This window comes from Lissotriton vulgaris, chromosome 4_1 (genome assembly GCF_964263255.1).
Source record: "Lissotriton vulgaris chromosome 4_1, aLisVul1.2, whole genome shotgun sequence".
In the NCBI taxonomy this organism is placed as follows: Eukaryota; Metazoa; Chordata; class Amphibia; order Caudata; family Salamandridae; genus Lissotriton; species Lissotriton vulgaris.
Genome location: NC_141691.1, coordinates 1,748,451,988 through 1,748,474,850, shown reverse-complemented (window position 1 = coordinate 1,748,474,850; position 22,863 = coordinate 1,748,451,988). Strand labels below are relative to the sequence as shown.

General features: G+C 44.3%; 1 protein-coding gene across 1 annotated transcript in view; it reads right to left on the bottom strand.

Annotated features, from left to right (window-relative positions):
• The window catches only part of VPS13B (vacuolar protein sorting 13 homolog B), a 2,999,480-nt gene that overhangs the window by 110,968 nt on the left and 2,865,649 nt on the right, over positions 1-22,863 (bottom strand). Inside the window, exons 50-53 of the mRNA XM_086966051.1 lie at positions 21,374-21,562; positions 15,004-15,150; positions 10,028-10,311; positions 2,357-2,484 (exon numbers count right to left, since the gene is read on the bottom strand). Coding sequence (XP_086822177.1) covers positions 2,357-2,484; positions 10,028-10,311; positions 15,004-15,150; positions 21,374-21,562 — 748 coding nt within the window. The remainder of the gene's footprint in view (positions 1-2,356; positions 2,485-10,027; positions 10,312-15,003; positions 15,151-21,373; positions 21,563-22,863) is intronic.

Here is a 22,863-nt window from a genome sequence, read left to right as displayed (position 1 = left end):
AGTAAAAAAAAATAGACAAATTATAAGTATTTAAATATGAACTATTAAACTGGAAACATTGCATTCCAAACACATTGAATTTTATGGCATATGTATTTTAAATAATATTAACTATTAATAAACGTCATATGTGTTTAAAAACCTATCACATTATATATTACAGAGGTGGCATTAGTGCCTGTTAGTTATGGTTAGGTTTAGGGTTTCCACAAACATTTATTTTTTTAGTTTTCTTAATAACTTTGGCATTGTTGGATGAATCTGCACACAACTAGCCAATAAAAAAAAGTTAATCCACTTTCGGTTCACCATTGCAAGTTTTCTGCAGATCCATAAAGCAGGAGTCAGAAAAGGAGGAAGAGGGTCAATAAAGGGACTTTTTCCATTTCAGCTACCGTAGTATCCTTTCCTACTAGATACAGAAAAACGACTGAATGAAATTAAACCTAAAATTGCATGAAAGTAGTTCTGTCATCAAGGAAGTGGCTTTACTTTTGTTTGTGTAACATCGTTCAGTATTTGAGAAATTTGCATTTACAAATTATTTTAGTCTGGACATGAATAGTTTAAATTATAGATATCTTGACAGTTGGAAAGGTGTATTTTTGATTCACAAAAAATGCTAGTGCTGTGTGACGAATTTGCTCAAAATTTGGGAGATGCACATTAAACTTGACTTACTCTAGTTATATTTATATTTGTGCAGATTCGACAATGGGGCAGAATTACATTGTGGGGGTCGAAATAGAGTTCATTTTTTAATAACGTTGGCATCACTTGATAAATCCACGTCAAACTTTGCAGACATTTATCATGGTTTGAACATATTCCCCACTTTTTAACCTCCCCCCTCTAATGGATCTGCACAAAACTTGTCATACCCACAGAAGACTAACCACGCCAGTTAACCTCACCGTGGAGAACGGCATCAGAATCGTCGTGCTCATATTAGCTCTTTCACACTACAAATGCGATGAAGGCTCATGGCCGAAATGCATTGGGATTGAGAAATTTTGGGCTTTATGAAGCAAATTTACCAGAAATAATGCATTCTGGGAACTGAAGTTCGCTAAAAATATTGTGATGTTACAACAATATTAAACAGCATCGAAACCAACGGAATATATTTGTTTTATTGAACTGGTTACAAACTATTGAAACCTTGAATAAGGACTACTTTTCCCAGTGCCGGGGATATGGGGGTGCAACTTCAGTGAAACCTTCAATAAACTACATCACATTAGGTGATATAAACAAGGACAGTTGGCCTGGCTAACTAAAATGTCTAATTGGCCAACAGATAACATTTAGTAGAGAATACTTGCTGGACTAAAGACAAAACAAACAATAAAACATGCAACATGCAACAGTTTAGCTTGTTATCGGTCTGTCTTGCAGGCGCCACACCAGGCCACAAATATGTAAATTCGTAAATGCACTTTGTGGAAGGGCACCTGACAGCAAGGATGACAATGGCTGTTGTGAGCTGCAGATGAAACACAGTAAACTGTTGCTGCTTAATCCTCCATGCAGGTAGGGAGGTGTGGATGGCGCAATTTCGGAAAGCAAAGAACTCACATAAGCGCACAGGGGTAAGTCAGGATTAAATACGGCTGAGCTCTGTACCTTTCTGGGCGGTACGGTGCAAGAGTGAGGCGCATGGCGCCACCTATCAGCATGTGGGAGCACTGCTGGGAATGATTCCCAGATCCAGTCTGGGAAGTATTCGGAGGTGAGGAATCTGTAGTCAGAAGTATCAACCAGAAATCATTTATGTGGAAATAACTTTTGCACAGCTTTATGGCTCCGCAAAGCACTTGAAAGACACATACCGTGTTTAGCTTCTTCTTGATATTTTGAGTTTCATACAAATCCGTCAGGAGAGAACACTTAATAGGGTGGCCAGAAAAGTAGTGGTTCCCATTTTAACACCCACAGGAATCTTTGCTCTCCACTAGAGAAAAAAACCTTCATGAAATTAACCAAACTTGGCATGGAACTAGAACTTAACTTATGGATGTTTCTTTGCTTGGTTTAGAGTAAATCCGTTCAAGATAGTGGCACCACTACAAAATGTGCTGAGGGCTTTAAAGGGTTGAAAGTCAGACATATCTGCGTTATCTTCACTTTTCCTGCGGACTTCCACTGGTAAACCCGCATGGGGTTATTCAGCATAAAAAGGTAGTGTGGCTGTACAATTTAAAAAATACTAAATAACAAGGATCCAAGCATACCGCTCACAGTTGCAGAGTTATAATTATCTCACAAAGCTTTTTGATCAAGACAAATTAAACATAAACCTTGAACAGGGACATTGCTTTTATGGTTCTTACGTCTTATCAATAAAAATCCATACCTCTGATGTTTTCTTTCAGGAGCAGTGTGACTGAACATCTATTGTGTATAATGATTCGAGGGCTTGGGTCTTCTGTAAGTGTTAAATATATCACTCCAAGATGCTCCTGATATGTAAGTGCCAGAGCTCTGTAAATAGAAAAAAATGACTTAATGGGTAAATTACAATTCAATAATGTGTTATAATAAAATTACAATAGAAATTTCCACAGTAAATTTGTATGCCTGATCCTACAGGGTCCCTAGTTGAAAATAAGACCAAAACACTTTTTGCAGCAAAAAAACCCATGATACATAGAAAAGCACTTGTGAAGCTACAGCGCATATATGGCTACGCCTGTGCCCGAAACCTGACCTCTATGTTCCCTTGAGGTCATACTAATCTTAAAAGTGTTTCGAGTGCAGTGATGGTGGGTGGATCATTTATTGGAAAGAAGGCTGCATGACCAGAAATACAAATCTCTATGTTCACTTACATTTACTTCACATTCACATCCGTGGGGATGTGCTCTTACAATAAGACTCATGGGGCCAGATGTAGGTAAATCCGATTTACCGACTCTTAAATACCGACTCATACCGATTCGGTATTTAAGAGTCGGTAAATTGGAAGGAGGCAGATGTAGGTAAAAAATTACCGAATCTGTAAGAGTCGGTATTTACCGATTCTGTAAATACCGAATCTGTTTTTCCCATTGATTCCTATGGGCCTTGAAGCCCATAGGAATCAATGGGAAATACAGATTCGGTATTTACAGAATCGGTAAATACAGAATCCTGAAAGGGTGCAGGGGGTGTCACTTTGACACCCTCTAGCACCTCAATTCCGAACTTGTGTGCCATGTGGTACACAGACATTCCCTAAGGGCATGTCTGTGTGTCACATTGCACAGGTGTGCATGCACAGATGTGCATGCACACCTGAATTCGGTATTTTACCACCCAATAGGATTGGGTGGTAAAATACCGATTACCGAATACCGACTCTTAGGAGTGCCACCTACATGTGGTTTTTCCGAATCGGTAAATATACCGATTCGGTATTTTACTGATTCTGTAAATTTACTGATTCGGTAACTTTACAGAATCGGTAAAATATAGGCCTCTACATCTGGAAACCCTAATACCAGTCGGTAACGGCCGAATTCGGCCGTTACCGACCGGTATTAGGGCTCCTACATCTGGCCCATGGTGTTGAAACTGGGGTATTTACCATTCAAGAGGAGATCTCTGCAAGATGAACACCAGCCTTACAGGAACAGACATTCACTTTCCCTGTGGACTGAATGTTAAAGTGGTCAGTTCCCACTGGAAAAAAAACATATATAGAGCTGCTGAGTCCGGGTCTCTCTCTCTTCCTCTGAGACTAGGGACTGTAGAGGTAGTGTTGTCTTGAAGTTTCCTTGTAACCCTGGTGCTGTTCCTAAAGCTGTACATCTAGAGGCCTGAACAATGTCGGAGAAGGACTGGTTCTCCCCAGGACCGGACTGGGAACTATAAGCAGCCCTGGCAAAAATGTTCAAACTAGCTACGGTCTCTTTTTCCATCCTTGTCCAACAATTTTAATCAATCTATTCTCTGTCTCTCTTCTCCCTCTCCGATCCCAATATTTCTCCTTCTCTCTTCTGTGCCTGATGCAATTAACCCTGGGGAGCTGGAGAAAGTACAAGAAGTGTACTCCATGACTAAAAAATGTGCCATATGATCTCTGAACCTCTAGTGCTCACAGGCTTAGTGATGGGGTTGGAGGGGATAGAGTGTGTGTTTCTACTAAAATGGAAAGAAGCAGCCTAATTCAATATTCTAGATGACCGAAAAGTCTAATATAATCCTTCTCTATTTCAGTAGCTCCTTCAATGCCTTTTCACCTTCTGAGGTATCATGCAGATGACAGATACAGCTTTTAAAGAGATATGGTTACTTGGAAGTGGATGACAAAGAGCTCTGCTTCTTATTTTAGCTGCCCCTGTTCCTCTTCCACACTGTGGGGGAGATAATAGGTCTTTGTTGGAAAACAGAGTCTAAAAAGTGACAACTTGATGTATACTCTAAACTTACAATCTCATTGGTGCAACTGGCATTTAGTGGAAGCCAGCACACAGTGTTTTCACATGAAAACATTGAGGAAGCCATCTGCTTTCTCCTCAAACAGTGATCTACCAACAAGGCCAGGAATGATCATCTCAGACATCTTTTAACAACAGTGTCAGCCTAGTGTGAGCTTATCCTTCTGCAACTGGTGTAAACCACAATTGGGATGTCAGTCCTTTCACTGAACTCCAGCATGCAAATCATCATTGTCATTACAATATTCTTGTTGGTCTCTGGATGTAAAGCCCAAGTGTTGTTCCAACACCTACATCACGCCCAGTAACCATCGCTACTATTCCAATTTCATTTTTACCAAGCATGCAGAATTGGACCAAGTGGCATTCTCGTCAGCATGCAAGTCATTGCCACTCCAATATAATAATTTGACCGACGTCCAAGGCAAAGAAGTGTTGCCAGTCTCGTGGTCACATTGCCACTCATTATGTAAACCCTATAGTTGTGCTTGTATCATCACAGTCCCATTCATGCCTGTCACCACATCAACAACACTGCCCTCCATTCCCACAGGCCGTCGTGCAGGATCAGTGAGCACCTCTGCTCAATAGCCTGTAGTGGCCTGGGTGTCTAGGGCTTACAGCGTAGCACAGCTCATCCGGTAAGGTCTCAGAAGTCTAGTTTAAGGCACTAGCAAGGAGAAGGAAAGGCTCGCAATTTGGGGTCATCTTACTCTTGATGAATGTGTAGGTCAGGGCTCTTTCATTTTCTGTATCGACCAAAGATTCAGCTGCTTTAACTTCGCTATACCTTTTGTTTAATGGTCATTGGGAGGAAGTATCAGCAAGCTCTCCTTTTCCTCTCAACCTTTCGGTTTATGTGTATATTTTCGGCTACATGTGGCACCATGTTGCCCATCTGCCCTAGAGTTTCGAGGCACCTGTCACTGCCTCTCTATCACGTGTATGCATATATGCTCTTGAAACTGAGTGCAGCAAAACTTCCCCTACAGCACGGGATTCTAGATTGGCTGGAGTAGTGACAGACTGCTGTTGGCCTGCAGCACTGTGGATGCAGACAGTGCTGTTAAAGAGAGTGTCTATTTCCTCCCACACCAGCCGTCCACCATCCCTGCCCTATACCGGAGAAAATCCTTACTCCCTGGGCCTTGGTCAGTCTCTGAACTGCACTAACATGGACATGCAAGATTCTGTGAGTATTACATTGGTTCCTGACCTTCTTTGTTAAGCTGCAGCTGGTCCAGTGTGACCTGAACGGATTTGACCTTTATTACAAAAAGTATTCTTTCTGATTCATTCTCTTCCTTTTTGTTTTATTTGTAATGAATGACGAACACATATGATCAATTAAAGATTATCTGCATATTAAGCTGGTAAGTAGCTTGGTGTGTTAAGTCCTCGCTGAGATGGTCTGTGTATTTCACATAATTCACTGCTGGCAGTGGCGACTGGAGACATTTGAAAGTGGAGGGGCGTAAAATTTGTTGCAGAGTAAACTGTGGTGAGAGAGCGTGCCCAAACAACCAAAGCGGGGTTCGGGGAAGGTTCGCCCCGTGAGAAAATTTTGAAAAAAGACTGGGCAAATGGTGCATTTTCAAGCAAATTTGAGACAGCCAGATGGTTAATACAGCAATTGAGAAAGTGCAGTTATTACATTAATAAAGCAATGTCATATGATAACATAGGTATCTGCTTGAAGCATACACGCCGTGTGCCAATGCTCCTAGCTTCAGGAACATTTCTATATACAAGATAGAAATGTATGTTTCTGAAGCTAGGCCCTGCTGGCACGCACCACCAGGGATTTCTTACGGATTTTGGGGACCCTGGACCAAACGTAATTAGGGTGCCCCTGTTCGGAACAGCTTTGAATATACAGACCAGTTTCAGCCGTTTTATGCCCTCTTTGACCAGGTCACTAACAGTGCACAGCCATTCCTCCAAAATCGTAAATGTGTTTACATCTATCATATTCATGGATAGGGATGACGTGTGTTTTCAGTATTGCAACACAACAGTAGCTCACTAATATTCATGCAAATAATCTCTGTGATGCCCTCCCATTTTTTATATGTGTGGTACTGTTTTGATCAAAAATGAACTTTCTTAAGGATGTTTGTTGCAGGAAACGTAAACCACATTTCTCTGCAAAATGTCTGCAATAGACTACTAGTCTCACACATCACCCACATTAAAAAATAAATGATAGGAAAATTGCATTTACAGTCCTCGGTATTAAAATAAAAATCTGTTTAGGTATTATCGAAGGTCATTAGGGCAAGACTGTAGAACAGAGCTGCCAAACGTCAGTGTCAACTACTTGATTTTGAGTGATTTCCCTATTGATACTGATTTTTTCACGTCCTTATTCTTGTTTTTATTAATATTTCATGTAGCTTTCAGGAAGGTTTGCCCTTCTCATAAGCAGCTATTACCCAATGCCTTTTTACCTCAGTGGAGAGCCCCTGACGAGAGGTCACAGGACTGAAGCCTCACAATAGACCTTTCACAATTAAGAGTTTCCAAGCAGGGGACAACTGTGCCCGCCAAACAGACAGTCGCAGCTTCTATCAGAGCATGATGCGCATCACGGTAATGAAAAACAGAACGCAAGCATACCGGCATTTGAATGCTTCCAAGAGGACACCAACTACTACCTATATAGGGCCTCATCCTGAGTTGTAGGAAGCTGGGGACATGACAAAATCGTGCAATTACATCTTAAACCAAATGAAATGGGGAATTACTGTGTGAGGCCGTATTTTTGTCTTCCAGCAGCTTGTAATGGTATACAGGGGCCCAGGGGCGGCCTTAGGCATGTGCAAGCTCTGCACCTGCACAGGGCCAACAAACCTCATGGGCCACCATGCCAATATATATCCTTAATATAATATTCCTCTGAGGATGGATACATATTTGCGTGGCGACCCCTGGCAGGGATTTGGTGGCCTTCGGCTCTGTTCCACTTCCAAACACCCTGACTTCCCCCCTCTTCACTGGACTCGGCGCTCCACCCCGCCCGGACCCCCCCTTCCGGGGCCCCCCACCTATGCTCCCTGCCCAGGGCCACCTTGAGTCTAGAGCCGCCCCTGAGGGGCCTCTGGGTAGTATGGAGTATGAGGGAGGGGTTGAGGGTGTAGGGGACATAAGGGAATCAGAGAAGCATGCACGCAGCATGTTGCGTGCCAGAAGGGCCTAGTAGTGTAGAAATATGTCTATCTACAAGGAATGTTAAGTTTGTGAAGCTAGGCTTTGATGGCATGTAGAGTGTATGCTTTTTAGAGGTGCGTGCCAACAGGGCCCTAGCTTCAAAAACAAAACATTTCCTGTAGACAGAAAGGTTTCTGAATCTAGGTTCAGAAACATTTCTCTCTGCGCCAGTCTGCGTTTCCGCTATAAAAACACTGGCAGAAAAATGTCGACCTCATTGATATTGGTAGGGGGACAATATCACTTGATTTTAATCACCATATATATGCCAACACCATTAAAACTTTATTTGACATCTATAATGGCTTTTTAACCTCACTATTTGTCTTAGGGCCCCCACTTAGTTTAGAAGTGCATCCCTGCTGTCAGGTGTATGCCCCCTCTATCAAAACAAGTTTTTAGAGGGCGAGTACTGGTCAATGATGAAGCATGACACCAGGTGGTGTGTGAGACCAGTCCTTCACTTTTTGTGAGATGCCAGCACTCACTAATTAGTTAGCACTAGCACTAGCTACAATGCACTGGGAGCGGCTCTTTTGTGATTAACAGTAACTGAAATCAGAGCCAGGTGCATAAAATGTTGTATGTGAGACTTTGTAATGGCCTTTGTGAGATTTTGTGGCACGTTTGAAATGTAAAATTTCACAGATGTTACTGCTAGCAAAAATGGGAATACACCCATAGGCCTGCTTGTTTAGGCGAGCTCATTACTGTGAATGTAGTGATGCATGTGTCCCTTTGCAGCGTCCTCCTAAGTCACAAGAGTCAAGGTTAAAAAATAGAAACATGCTATTTTAGAAATACATATACATTTGGAGGAATGTTTCGACTTTCATGGCTTTTACTAACAATCCCCACAGTACCACTGGAAACTTATGCATACAGTAAAGTTTACACATGGTAAAATGTGGGGGCGAAAAGTGCATTTTTGCATGTAGCTGTTTTTCTCTGCAGTGAAAATATTATCCTGTGGGGAATCCCTTTCCTCTTTTAATTTGAGTTTAACATGAGTTTGTTCGCTCCCTAGTCCCACACCAGAGGTACACTTGCAGTTGCACCTACCTACTTTTGACAGTAAACATAATTTTGTTTTCAGGCTGGGTGCATTTGTGAATGCACGTTGTGAAGGTAAATTGGCACCAATCATGATCCAGCGAGCAGCTTTGTTTGTATAGTGCAACCAAAAACTTTGTGAATTGGGCCGCACGCGCAGCGCACTTTATACAGAAAGATAACTTGGAACTCTTAAAATGAAATGACAGGTGTGTGGAGTGGACTGAGGCTCTGACAGAGCTCCTAGAATAAAGGGATTGTGGGGGGTCGCATATAAGACTCGCTGGCGGATATGAAAGCCTCTGCAGTAAACCGCGCTCCTTGCTTTTAGCAGTGTTAATTTAACCCTGAACAGCCTCCTTCATTTCACGTGCATTAATCCCCGCTCGCTGACTGACATACGGGTCCTTTCCTTTATGATGCTGCGCATGCAGTAGAGCGGGCGGGGCAACAGTAACATATCACAGGCTTTACATGATCACTCATAACCTTCAGCCATATTTCGCACAAGTGTTTCCAATATCAAAGCGGGGGATTTTCGCCCCATGATGCGTGTATTGCCATATGCTGCCCATGTGCGACGCTTGACTTGGTTACATTCAGCCTGATTCATCATGCTGTATTGCGCTCGCAAAGGGCCAGAATCTGAGAATCTTGCCCTTTGCGAGTGCGATTTTTGCATTTGGGATTCATCATCCCAAATGCAAAAATCGGTAATAGCGATTTCGCTATTTTGCGAGGAATTACATTTAAGGAATCTCTATTTGAGATTCCTTAAATGCAATTCATCATCCATTTTAAACTTGCGAATTCGCAATTTCGGCCCGCTATTTACCGCGAGGTCAAACCTCGTGGTAAATAGCGAAAACTTAAAAAAGTGCTTTTAAAAGCATTTTTCTAAGTTGCATGTTGCACACACACATGTCCTTTGGACATGTGTGTGCGCAACACCTGTTTACATTTGCATTTAAGGGGTGCAACAGGGTGTCCTTTGGACACCCCTGGTACCCTTTAAATCGCTATCTTATTTGCGATTAGCTAATTGCTAATCGCAAATAAGGAATACTCCCCATTCATTCCTATGGGCCTTTTGGCCCATAGGAATGAATGGGGAGTTATTCCTTATTTGCGATTAGCAATTTGCTAATCGCAAATAAGGAATATGTAGGAATTGCATTTTTTTTGCGATTCCTACATGAATCCCGTTTTGCGAGTCTGTAATAGCGATTCCTTATGAATCGCTATTAAAGACTCGCAAAACGGGTCTTTCATGAATCAGGCTGTAAATGCGTTATTAATCCCATCTCAGCATGCTGCAAAGGAAGGGGGTCGCCCGCACGTACCTGGTGCACAGCCCGCTGTCTCCGCAGTCCCGGAAGGGCACTGCCACGCTCTGCCTGGGGACATCCGGTCTAATGATGGCGGGCAGGCTCCAGCACTCCGCGCGCTCCACGGCCACGTCGGGGCACAGGCTGAGCAGGAGGCGCTTTGGGAGGGGGGGTCCTTCCGACGGCGGCTGGCTGGGGTCGGACAACAAGTCCCAGCAAGGCACGGAGCTGGACTGCATGGTTTGCTGCTGCCCATCCGGGCCGATGCCAAAAACAGCACTGCCTGGTACATGCAGGTACTTCAAGGGAAACGGATGGAAAAGACATTTATATAAGAGTACTACCATTTGAACAAAACTTTCTTGTCATTCCTGAAGTGCATTTGTGAAGCTGCTCAGCAGGCCGTGTCACTTTGTAATGGCTGCCAGAGATCACGGCCCAACATTACTTCTACTGAAAAGCCCAGATCAATACGGAGAAAACAACTGCACCCCATTAGATGGTCCTACCAATACCCAGTCCAAGGATAGAGATTATGGGGCACATGCATCAAGCATTTTTGGAGTCGCAAACGGTGCGATTCCTTAAAATCGGCCGTTTGCGATTCCAAAAATGCTTTTTGGAATGCATCAAGCATTTTTAGAAATCGCACATTTTTGCGATTTCTAAAAATGCGATTGCTTTTAAGAAATCGCAAATTTGCGATTTCTTAAAAGCAATGCATGATTACTTTTATAATTGCGAATTCGCAATTAGGGTGTCAAATTTACCGAGTGGTTGAACCACTCGGTAAATTTGCAAAAAGTGTTAAAAACGCTGCAAAAGCAGTTTTTTACACATTCATGTTACGGACACACATGTCCTTAGGACATGTGTGTGTGCAACATGATGCGAAAACAACATTTCATGGGCGCAGGGGGGGGTCATTTGAACCCCCCTCTCCACCCTTGAAATGCAATCAGGATTTGCGATTAGCAAAGTGCGAATTCGCAATTCCCATTCATTCCTATGGGCATTTTAGCCCATAGGAATGAATGGGAATTGCGAATTCGCACTTTGCTAATCGCATAATATTTGAGAATCGGTAAAAATTGCGATTTTTACCGATTCTCAAATATTTTGAGAAAATGTACATGCATCCCATTTTGCATTTCCTAATTTGCGATTCCCTAAAAATCGCAAATTAGGAAGTGCAAAATGAAACAATGATGCATGTGCCCCCTGATTCCTTATTTGTGCAGGTGGTTGGCAAATCCCTCATTTTTGAGCACCAGGACCTACTTTTTATCATCAGACTTTTACTCACAACCACAGAGTGAATAGGAGAAAGCAAGGAAGGATAAGAGAGAGAACGACAGAATAACAAAGGAAGAAGGAAGGGATAAAAAGGAACCTGACAAAAAGCTAACGATACAGGAGGTGTAGTGTGGTTGAAAAAAGAGGCATAAGGTGGAATCCAGGAAAGGCAGCTTTAGTATTCAGCAAACCTGGCATTCAGCAGCGCCAGCAGTGGGCTCTTGAGCTTACAACGCTCACATTTATTAAATTCGAGGAGATGAAGTCTTACAGACAGTGCTACTATTAGGGTTAAAATGCGGTGCAGAAGTAGGCTTTATAATATTTTTAAAACGTGAAACATTCTGGGGGGAAAGGCAGAGACAACAGACCGCAAGATGTACAATAGTGAATGAATGCGTGCACCAATGAAACACTTCACAATGAAACTCTGTGCACAAAACTGTACACCTATTTCTTTTCTCTCTCTCATAACCACAACCCAAATGCTTTCCAGTTTAGCTCTCGCACTAGGCATCTATGGGACAAGTTATTCTGATGGAAAGAATACAAACATTGGTTGATCTCACAACCGTACGACAAAATGAAAAGTGTAGATGCTAGCATTACTGGTGAGATTGTTCTGATTTTGTATTAAAGATAAACTATATTATAAGTAGAACGTTTTAGAGATAAATGACTGCTCATGCATTTCTTGTTGAAACGCGGGAATGGCATGCAAGGACTGAAAATATGCACGAGGGATCTGTATATCGTGAACCTCGCCAAAGGCAGTGGGGAACAGTACAGTGTCAGAGACATAGGCCTAGATGTATCAAGCATTTTGCGATTCGTTAAGGCCGAAATTCGCAGAATTTCGGCCTTAACGAATCGCAAACGGACATTTTGCATCTTTTGGGATGTATGTGAAAGTAGCAAAATAAGGAATCGCAAAAAATTGCGATTCCTTATTTTGCTTAAGCATTTAAGGAATCGCAATTTTGCGATTCCTTAAATGCCATGTATGAAGCTTTTTTAATTTGCGAATTCAGGTTAAGGAATCGCAAATTAACACTAACTTGACGTTCGTGTTAATTTGCGAAATCCTTTCAAAAACCAAAATTTGGCAATTTTGAGGGTGGCATGTGACACACATACATGCCATTAGGGCATGTATGTGCGCCATATGCACACACATGTAAGTTTCAGGGGTGCAGCAGGGTGTCTGTGAGACACCCCTGCACCCTTGCAATAATTCTCAAATTGCGATTAGCAAATTGCGAATTCGCAATTTGAGAATTATTTCGCAATCATTCCTATGGGCCTCCTGGCCCATAGGAATGAATGGGAAATTATTACTTATTTGCGAATTCGCAACTTGCGAATTCGCAAATTAGGAATAATAAGGAATCGCAAAAAAATAGCGATTTAAAACATACATCCCATTTTGCGATTTCTTAATAGCGATTCGGTAAAAATCGCTATTAAGAAATCGCAAATAGGAACAATGATACATCTAGGCCATAGTCACCGTACAACTTTTAGTGCATCTTGATAAAGTGTTCTTTAACTCTTTCCACACTAGAAGAAGAGTTGGGCCGGTTCTGATGAATACTGGAATGCTGTTCCGGACCCTGGTGGGTGCATGGATGGACAAGCATTGGCAAAGCCAATAGGGCTTGCCTTTGCGATCTATTGGCTTTGACTATGTTTTTTGGCGATGCTGTACAGCATAACCAATGCTGTGTAGCATGGCTAAAGAAAAAAGAAGAAAAAAACAAAAGGCACACTGCTGCAGCATCATTTTGTAGGCAAATCCATGCATGTGCCTGCAAAATGTTGTGGGTACCCTTTTCGTTTTAATTCACCAATCCGAAATGGATTGGTAAATAAAAAAAAAGTATCTCAAAAGCGTTTGGTTTTTTCTATGATCTTTCAACGGAAGAGTGGGTTGGGGGATAGGGAAGTATTACAGCGAGCAGGGGCAGAACCACATGAGGGATGGAACAACAGGGAGATGCACACGGGCGAGAGAGAGCAAGATGAGCGTTGGAAAAGAAGCACAGGGCAAGAGAGTGAAATGTATAATGCAGGGGAGGAGAAGCCCACAGGTAAGAGAGCGAGCAACTTGGGTGGGGAGAGAGAAGCACACTAGCGAGAGAGAGCAACATGGAAAGCTGGTGGGTAGAGAAGCACACAGGTGAGGGAGAAACACAAGCGCACGTGGGGGGACAGAAGACCACAGGCGAGTGAGAGCAATGTGGATAGTGTGTTGGGGAGAGAAGCACACAAGCAATAGAGAACAAGATAGGACGTGGGGTGAGGAAATACAAGGGAAAGAGCTGCAAAACACATGCTCTCATATGAAGTGCTTAATCTAAAAGAACAAAATAGTTTGCTAAAAGTCAGCATTGGAGGGAATAAAGGTCAACGAATCGGGGAGATGGTAAAGTAGCTATGCTCCAGGGGAGGGATAAACACAAGATTGACAAGATGCAACACACACAGCCATTGCATAGCAAGCAAGTAAATGACATTGAAAATAAAACAAAGCAATGCTCAAGTTATAAGTCCAGGTAAGTCATTGTAAACCCAAAATAGGCCTTTTGCAACCAGGCAGCTGTGCTGTCTGGTAGGCTCGAACTAAAAAAGACTGTTGTCTTGTTTTTCCTTTTTTATTACATTTGTTTGTCTCCAGTCTGAGTGTGTCTTTGGATGTTCAAAGAGTGACCAAAGAAGGTGAGCTTGTCAGCCAGAAAGGCGGGGTGCAGGTCATGATGGCTTTGTAAAGGATGCAGCTGGCTTTGAAGAAGGAGTGAGCCAACAAAGGGAGCCGGTGAAGTTCCATGAGGACGGGGATGATGTGATTGAATTTCTTCAAGACCTGGATGTGACGTGCCCTGGCGAGCAGGAAGCCTAGAAGCCATGGAAAGGCCATTACCACCATCCAGATGCAAGTGTTTGCGAGATTGAACAGCAGTTCTGTGCTGACCAAGATAGTAACCCTGAATGTAGTGGATAGTGCATTAGGAATTAAAGTAGTAGGCGCAAATCTAACATCGGGTCTGCCTCTGCTCAGTGTTTGGAACATTATCAAAATGCATTTTGTTTCACAGATTACATTTCGCCGTCAGGGGATGATTAGTCTCTGAAGTTTGCTTCTGGCAGAACAAATTCAAACAATTTTGTCCGTCCCTCGTTGTACACAGGAAACAGTGGCGGTCCAACACCACACATTGCTTCCTGAAAAACGTGTGCTGCCTTGATTCAAGTCCTTTATTGGGAAATCGAATCCGTCTTCCACTTTCTTGGGTGAATCTTCTGAACATCAAACCCTGACACCCGCGTACAGACATGTGGCATGATTCCAGGCCGACAGATATGATAGCCTGTCTGGCAGATGTGCCTCCGCAGCCCACCGGTGGACAGAACTGCAACACTTTACAATACAGTCGCAGACATATGGAGCCGTGGCACAACTAATCGTAAAATGTGTAGGGAGCATGCACAGCGCTAATGATCAGAGCAACATTTAACATGGACTCCAGTTTTAATTCAAGCCATATTGAAAGATTAAGCCTTCTACTTTCCACAACCTACAAACATTACGCATTTTTTCCAGATTTACCAGACCACATATTGTTTTGGGTGAGGAACGGCGTGTGCTGATTCTAGCAGCAGTCTAACGCAAAACATAAATGTAAAAAGAGTCTTACCTCATCTCCACCCTGGTGTCTTGGGACAGAAAGCTGCGGGCTGTAATAAATCTGAAATGAGGTGTTGTTGACGACAGTTGTCTTGTCTTCAATTTGCAAAATCTGAATGCCGTACCGAACCATGGATGAGATGCAGAACTGAGACAACTTCAGCAGGCCACCAAGAGGGGAAAACATATTTTAGTGACAGTGGAGCAAGTGTGTTTTCCATTCCTAGACTTTCTCATGCAAGCAAGGCATCTTTTTGCAGCTATCGCTCATGTCCTTCTTGAATAAAAGCTACCACTCACATCACCAGCCAACCTTCGTCACTTAATTTTAACCCGGCTTTCAATTTCTGAATCCGACAACTACTAATCACATACAATCTTCTGTGCCTTCATTATGCTGTTGTTATTGTTTGTTGTGCTTTTGATTTCAGCACTTATATCCAGACTCTCTCGCACTAAAATTTCTCAAAAGCGCAGATTGGCCCTGAAAGTATATACCATGTGTAGGCTCCTAGTGGTAGGATCATCATACATGTAGGGTCTGATTACAGGGGTCAATTTCTCTTTTTTTTTTTAATGCCCATTGGCAAAGCATGGTAAACTATGATTTATCCACGGTCATTCATAGATGACTGAATCTAACTGCTTCACATGTCCAGAACGTTATAATTTATTTTCCCAGACATCCTGAGGTAATTGTGGGTGGAGAATAAGTCCCAGACTTTAGTCACGTTAGATAAAAAACATAGTGGAATAGAGTTGCCACTTTTCTCAAATCCACAATTTAAGCCTGGCAGGTTTACAAAACTTTTTTTATGGCAAAACTGGGGGGGGCCTATAGCTGATAACTGCTACACCTATGTATCGCTGTCAACCTGCTGCTCTGATAGAACTGCCTTGGCTTTGCTTTTTGTCCTTCTCACCCTGCTCCACTCCACACCTGAAACAACTAAAGCTGACTTTCAGCTCTCTGAAAGGATCGAAGGTTAACACTTAGTGCTCTATTAAACTCCTCAATGTAAGACTAGAAAGGAACAACTCCTTTTAATCACTTGTGTACCATACAGATCTCTCTAGCCTTTCTTCAAAGACTTTTTAGCTTGAATAAAGGCACAAGCAGGTTCTGCGAGCATAGTTTTTGTGCACTGAAGATCACAAAAACACACAGCCATTCAGCCGCATTTTTAAAATTTAATGTAGTGTTTTATGTAGCGCTGGTATGTCACCGGGAGCTCTTCAGGGTGCAGCTCCATGCACACAATACACGGTCTCTAACAATCCTTTTGATTGTCAGCCTGAAGTCTCCATTACTTCCTCATCAGACCTCCCCGTCACAGCCCAAACCACATGAGCATAACTTCCAAGCAAAACTCTTAGCCTATCCCTTCCCTCCAGGCCACACCCACAACGTGTGGCATATAACCTTTGACCTCCCTATTCACATCCTGTTGTTTTTTTCTGCTGGAATTGTTCCGGGCAACTTTCAAAGTGGGGGGTGCCTGATGCCTGCGAGCGGCAAGTGTGCGGCGGTCTGCATTAGCGCCGCTGAAATACCTGCATGCCTGCCTGGGTGCGTTTCAAGTCCTTGCTTTAGCGGGACTGAGGTTTATGGGCCGGATTTCCTGGTTCTGGTCGGGGGGCGGCGGGCCTGATGTGGCTTTCTCTCTCCTGGGTTCATTCCCTGCTTTAGTGGGAACACACAGGAAGGGACGGGAGGTAAGTTGCGGCGGCTTTGGCTTTCTGTGGGTCTTGGAGGCGGTCACTGATTGGCCCTTGCGGGACTTAGTTGACTTGTCAGGGGTATTTTTGTGGGTGTGGGTACTCTGATAGCCTGTTCCATCATGGAGGGTAGAAGTTCAGACGTGAGTGAGCTCAGATGTGAGGAGGAGGGGGTGGTTGCTGGTCTTCCAATGCTCCTTACCTGGCTGATGTGCAGAAGATGATTGAAGCCGCAGTGGCTGCGGCCTTTATGGCTCGAGAGCCCAAGTGACCTAAGAGGCAGAAGTTGGATGCCTTGGCATATGTTGATCCAGACGTGGAGTCGGATGAGAAGGTGTAGGGTCGTTTTGTCCAGGGGGCGGACCTTCACAGTGTTCTGCAACATGTTCGGGACAATTTGGGGTTCCCTGGTCCCTTATTACCAGAAGAAGGAGCCTGAGTGCCTTCCTATTCATAAATCTGTGAGAAATGTGCTAGAAGGGGAGTGAAAAGATATTGACAAACATACCTTTCCTCAGTTTCTGGCTAAGAGGTATCCTTTACAGGGGTTCGCTGAGGAATTTCCATCTGTGGTGAAGGTGGATTCCCTGCTGGCTGGTATTGCGTCTCAGAGCCTGGTAGTGTCCGAGGATGCGGTTCCTTCTGATCCTGAGGACAAACGTGTTGAAGCAGTCCTTTGCTGCCTCTAATCTTGCAGTTTGGTTTGCGGCTTACACTAGCTACCTGGTCCTGTCGCTTCTCAAAGACTGTCAGGGTATTTCTGAGCAGCTCTTACAGGATGAGTATCCCTCTGAATCTTTGTCAATGTTAGAGCAACAGTTGCGCTTCCTGGTGGATTTATCCTTTGATTTCCTTAGTGCGGCAGCTGGGGCTACGGTGGCTTCTAGGAGACAGTTGTGGCTTAAGCCTTGGAAGGCAGAGGCGGCTCAGAAGGCGGCTGTGATGAAGATTCCTTTCACAGGCTCAGAACTGTTTGGGGAGCCATTGGAGGCCTCTATTAAGAAAACAGCATAAGAGGGAGACCGGATGTATGCCTTCCCCCCAATTGCTCTAATTCCGCAGGTCCTGCTGAAGGTCAGCTTGGATCGGGTCTCGGTTGTCCTGGTGGCTACGGATTGGTCCAGGAGGCCTTGGTTCCCTTTATTGTTGAAGTTGGAGGTGGGTCCTTGCTGGCGGTTTCTGGTGGTTCCTTGTCCCCTGTCCTTTCCTCCTCTGTCCCAGGATTGTCTGGTCCTGTTGCGGCTTGCGGGTTGGCTGTTGAGATGCTAAATCTGGTGGCTTTGGGGTGTTGTTCTTCTGTGGCTGAGTTTATTCAGCAGTCCAGGCGCCCTTCGACTCTCAAGCCCTATGCCAGACATTGGGTGTCATTTGTGGGTTGGTGTACGGCTCGGGGTTGGTCTGCGTTGGAGGTGGATCCCGTGTGTACATATCTTGGATTTCCTGAAAGATGGATTCGACTTGGGGCTGGCTGTGTCCTCTCTGAGGGCTCAGTGGGCGGCTGTTAGGGCCTTTAGGGGTTCGGACTGTGAGCCTGTGGTTCCCTTGGTGTCCCGTTTGTTAAGGAGTTGTTTGGGGCTCCTTTTGAGCCTCTGAGTGAGGTGTCTTTGTGGTTTTTGACGATCAAGGTGCTTTTTCTTGTCTCTATTACCTCGGAGGATTGGAGAGTGAGGCTCCTTACTTTGTTCAGCGCCCTTTTTGAGTTTTTTCTGGATCGGGTTGTTCTGCGGTCTGATCCTTCCTATATTCCCATGGTCCCTTCCTCGCTTCACTGTTCGGAGGATCTGGTTTTACCTGTATTCTGTCTGGATCCTCTTCCATAGGTTGAGGTGCGGCTGCACTGTTTGGATGTTCGGCAGGCTCTGGAGGTGTACTTGCTGCGCACTAAACTTTTTCAGAAGGTGGATTCACTTTTTGTGACCTTTGGGCTGGCTGGTCAAGGTGTGAAGCCTTCTGGGGCTACTCTCAGTCGGTGGCTGGGGTGGGCTGTCGGGGCTGCGTATGAGGCTTGTGGTGTGTTGGCACCTGGTCAGGTCAGGGGAGATCGACTTGGGGTGGCTGCTTACTGGGCTTGTTTTCAGGGGGCTTCCATGGCCGAGATCTGCAGGCTGCTACTTGGGAGTTGCCCTCACACCTTTATGTACCATTATCGTTTGGTGGTGGGTGGGACTGAGTCTGGTGGGTTTGGGGACGCAGTGTTACGTTGTGCTCCGGTGGTGTGATTTTCTGCTTGTGCTACTGAGCCGATTCTTGCTTTGGCAGCTCATGTGGTTCGTACTGTGACAGGGAGGTCTGATGAGGAGGTAATGTCCGGTTACTTACCGGTAATATACATTACTCCGAGTCGCAGTGACGTAACGAAAGCTGAGGGGTCCCCCTGCAAGGTACACGGAAGGGGCCCCACTCTGGATTTAATCCGGAGCTTTATGGCCTAAGTACTGGGCTAGTGGGACCCCTGCAGTTCAGGGCCCCCTGCACCGCAGGGTATGCGGGGGCCGGTGTTACGCCCCTGCCGAGTCGTTGACCTCCCCGTCACAGTACTGGTTCCCATCCCTCCCTCCCTGTTCGGCTTCTTGTGCTTGGGGGTACATGATGTGGATAGGGAGGTCATAGGTTAAATGCCACAGGATGTTGGTATGGCTGGGAGGGAAGGGTTGGGCTAAGGGTTTAGCTTGGAAGTTCTGGGGGGAGGAGCTATGCTCATGTGGTTTGGACTGTGACGGGGAGGTCTACGACTCAGAGTAATGATTATAACCGGTAAGTAACTGGACAGTACTATGAATATTTGATCTGAAGTTCAGGGGACTTCAGATGCCCTGGACCTGGATCCATGGTAATGAAGCACTTCAACATGCCCCCTCCCCCCAACACACACACACAGCGTTAATGACCACACACATAATCAACGAAACAAGAGACTTCGAAGCTTACAATCCTTAGGTCTCACTGTGTCCGTCATGCAATGAAAATCCGTATGAGTGCATTCACTATGTAATAGTTCAAAATATTGGTGAGATGTCCTAGCTACTTAAACGCTCGTCTATCACACGTTCAAATCTTGGCAGGGCCCACCTAGACTTTTACCGTTCTGCGGCTGATAAATTGAGTATGATATACCCCATCGTGGCAGTACGTGTAGCGTCCCTACTGCTGGCTCAACTTCACGGGCTTAAGAACTATCTACATATTGAAATGTGAGCACAAAAATAACATATTTTGTATTTTTCTCTAAACATACTTAGCAACAGAAATGATGTATTTTTGGCTCTGCTACTTAGCATTTTGACTCACATAATTCTTCTGCCACGCAATAATCGGTGCCAATATACAAACATTTTGACCCGGTTGCAAAAACGTTTGTCTATCCATACATAGGGTGTTTCCGGCTATTTTAAATATTTCTAAAAAGTTGTGCAAGTGAGGCTGCTCTATTGTTGCTCCCCATCCCATGCGTCAATTTCACCTTTACATTTCGGTCTTAAAGATATATGATCTATATGCAGATTGTCCTCGTTGAAGGGAAACTGTTAATACCATTACGGAGGAAATCGATATTCTGTAGGGTTTCTTAAACTGCCGCAATTACTCGAGGTCGAAACGCTTCCAAGTAAGCCGGATTAGCGGCCATTTATTCCTGGCTTATGCTGGGTAATGTTATGCGCTCCCGAGTGCCTCCTAATGTCAGAGGACACAGGCGAGGCGAGCACAGCTGTTCTCGGTTACATAAATGTGCTCATGGCTTGTAATTTCAAGATCAGCTCTAGTTTAAGTTGTAGCCGCTGAGCGGCTAGAAGAGAACCTCGCCTTGCTGCTCTTTTATTTTTATGTTCAGTGCGTTGATCAGCGTCTCTCCTCTGCAATGTATACCCAGGGCGGCCCCTTCTCTTGCTTGCCCCTGGTCATCCTCGGCGTGTTCCCCTCTGGATCCTGCCTGTCCCGGCTCCTGGGGTACCAGAGCAGTGCAGCCCGCACACCTGCCTAGCTGCAGTTTCTTCCCGCAGGGCTCATATGTGGACAGGAATCTGTCTGTAGGGCTCACACATCCATACTTCAGGTGGGCCGGGGCCCGTGGACAGTTGTAATCTGTGAAAATGAAGCGGTGTCCCATCAGTCATATCTGGCGCGGGAGGGGGCGCAATGCGGGCACCTAACAGAAGTATCTGCAACGTGAGCAGCTGCAGCTTCAGTGCACTACAGCCGCGCCCACCCCGAGGAGCTACTCTGTAGATACTGATATCAAGTTCAACCCAGCTGGTTAATATCTTAAGAATAATATCTAATTCTGTAACTCCTCTAAGCGCCCTGGTAGTCCAGAACAGTGTTTCCTTCATACTGAACAATTTGGAAGTTGGTTTCAGCTGAGGTTTTTCTGTCCTTGCCTCACACCCTGTGTAGGTTCCAATCTGTATTCTATCCACAGACTCATTCTGCCTCGCACACTACAATGCCTGTTGCAGGTCCCTTTATATACATGTTGCAGATATGAGCATACGCTTTTATCACCTACAACTGTTTTCAAAGCCTGTAAAATGCTGCTGTTGTTCTACGTAAAGTGCTCTCTATCTCTCTTGAGCTGTATACATGGTATACAAAGCTTACAAAATAAGTAAGTCAATAATAAAATAAACAAAGACAGCACCAAACACTTCAATAATTATCCAGACCTTCTGGTGACCTGGGAATGCACCCAGCTTTATTTCTGCGTCAACCAATCCATCTTCATCCAGTGTTACAACTTCTCCATTATCGCCATCCTTCCATTTGGGAGAGGTCACGTTATGAACTAGTTTGACTGCTACTGACTTGTGCACGGTATTGGTGTCCGCCCAGTAGATCCCAATCTGGAAGGCTTCCTGAAATAGAAACAAGTGTATCTGCTTGTAATCGTTTCTGAATGGGGCATTTCTACCAGAAGCGCTCTACGTAGTACCAAGAAGGTCCATTACGTCAAAGGTGACAGAAAGGTGGTGAAGATGATTGGGAATGAATGGCACATTAAAAGGACAGTGCCTTACATATAAACACCCTAAAATTTACATCCCAAAAAATAAACAGTTGGCTAGGGCTGCATGGGAGAACAGCTTAGAGAGTCTTTACTTTACTTTAAGGAATCTTTATTCGATGATTAAAAATCCCCATAAAAGCACAAACATTTACATGGATAAAAAGTCATTAAACATTTTTAAGATCCTGATGCTAAAATATTAATGTTAACATGGGACAAAAAACAAAGGAAAAAGTGCAACACCTTAACAGAAAAGAAATCAAGAACACATCATTCATCCACCCTAGTTACCCTTAAACGGACCGCCACTTTGATAAAGTTCATTATACAACACAGTGTGAAAGGGTCCGACGCTTTTTGTAAAAAGACTAGTGCCTCACTAGCGTGTTCCAGTTTGGCTTGTTTTAAAACTTTTACTAGAAATCTGCGCCTGGGCATGGTGAAGAAAGGGCAAAGTAAAACAAAGTGAAGGGAATCCTGCGGAGACCTATTGTCGCAGCCGCAGGATCCCTTCTGTTCAATTGATGTTAGAAAACCCTGCTGGTGATGCCAATATGAATGGAAGTAGGTTAAGTCTAAAACGGCACATCAAAAATCTGTCCTGTGCATTGTGCATAAGGTACAAATATGGCTCCATTCCCTCAATGCTCTTGACCAGGTTATGGGCCCTCACTGTCTTTTTAAGCCCTTCAGCCTCAGCTCTACGTTGACATTTCAGTTCTAGAAAAGCTTTCTTTACTTGCGTCTTGTGCTGGGCTACAATTGTTGCAGGGTTAGTGAAGAGATTTCCATAGCCTAGTTCCACTAGGGTATTCTTTACATAATTGAGCCATGGTATTCGCATACATTTGTCCCTCTCTAAACAATCCTTTAAGATTTCTCTGCTTAGAGACGCATCAGGGTTAACCCAGATTTTTAACCAGGCCACAATTGGCCTGAGTTTTACCAAATCATCTAGGTGCGGCCTCCCTAGTTCCCTGTGTGCTATGAAGCCAGCAGTACTTGGGGGTACCCTCAGGATGGTTTTTAGGTATTTGTTTTCCTCCCGTTGGATTCTTATGGTGTTAACAAAGCCCCATACTTCTACCCCATAAATTACTTTAGAGCAGGATATGGAGCTGTACAGGTTCATCACCTGTTCCGGACTCC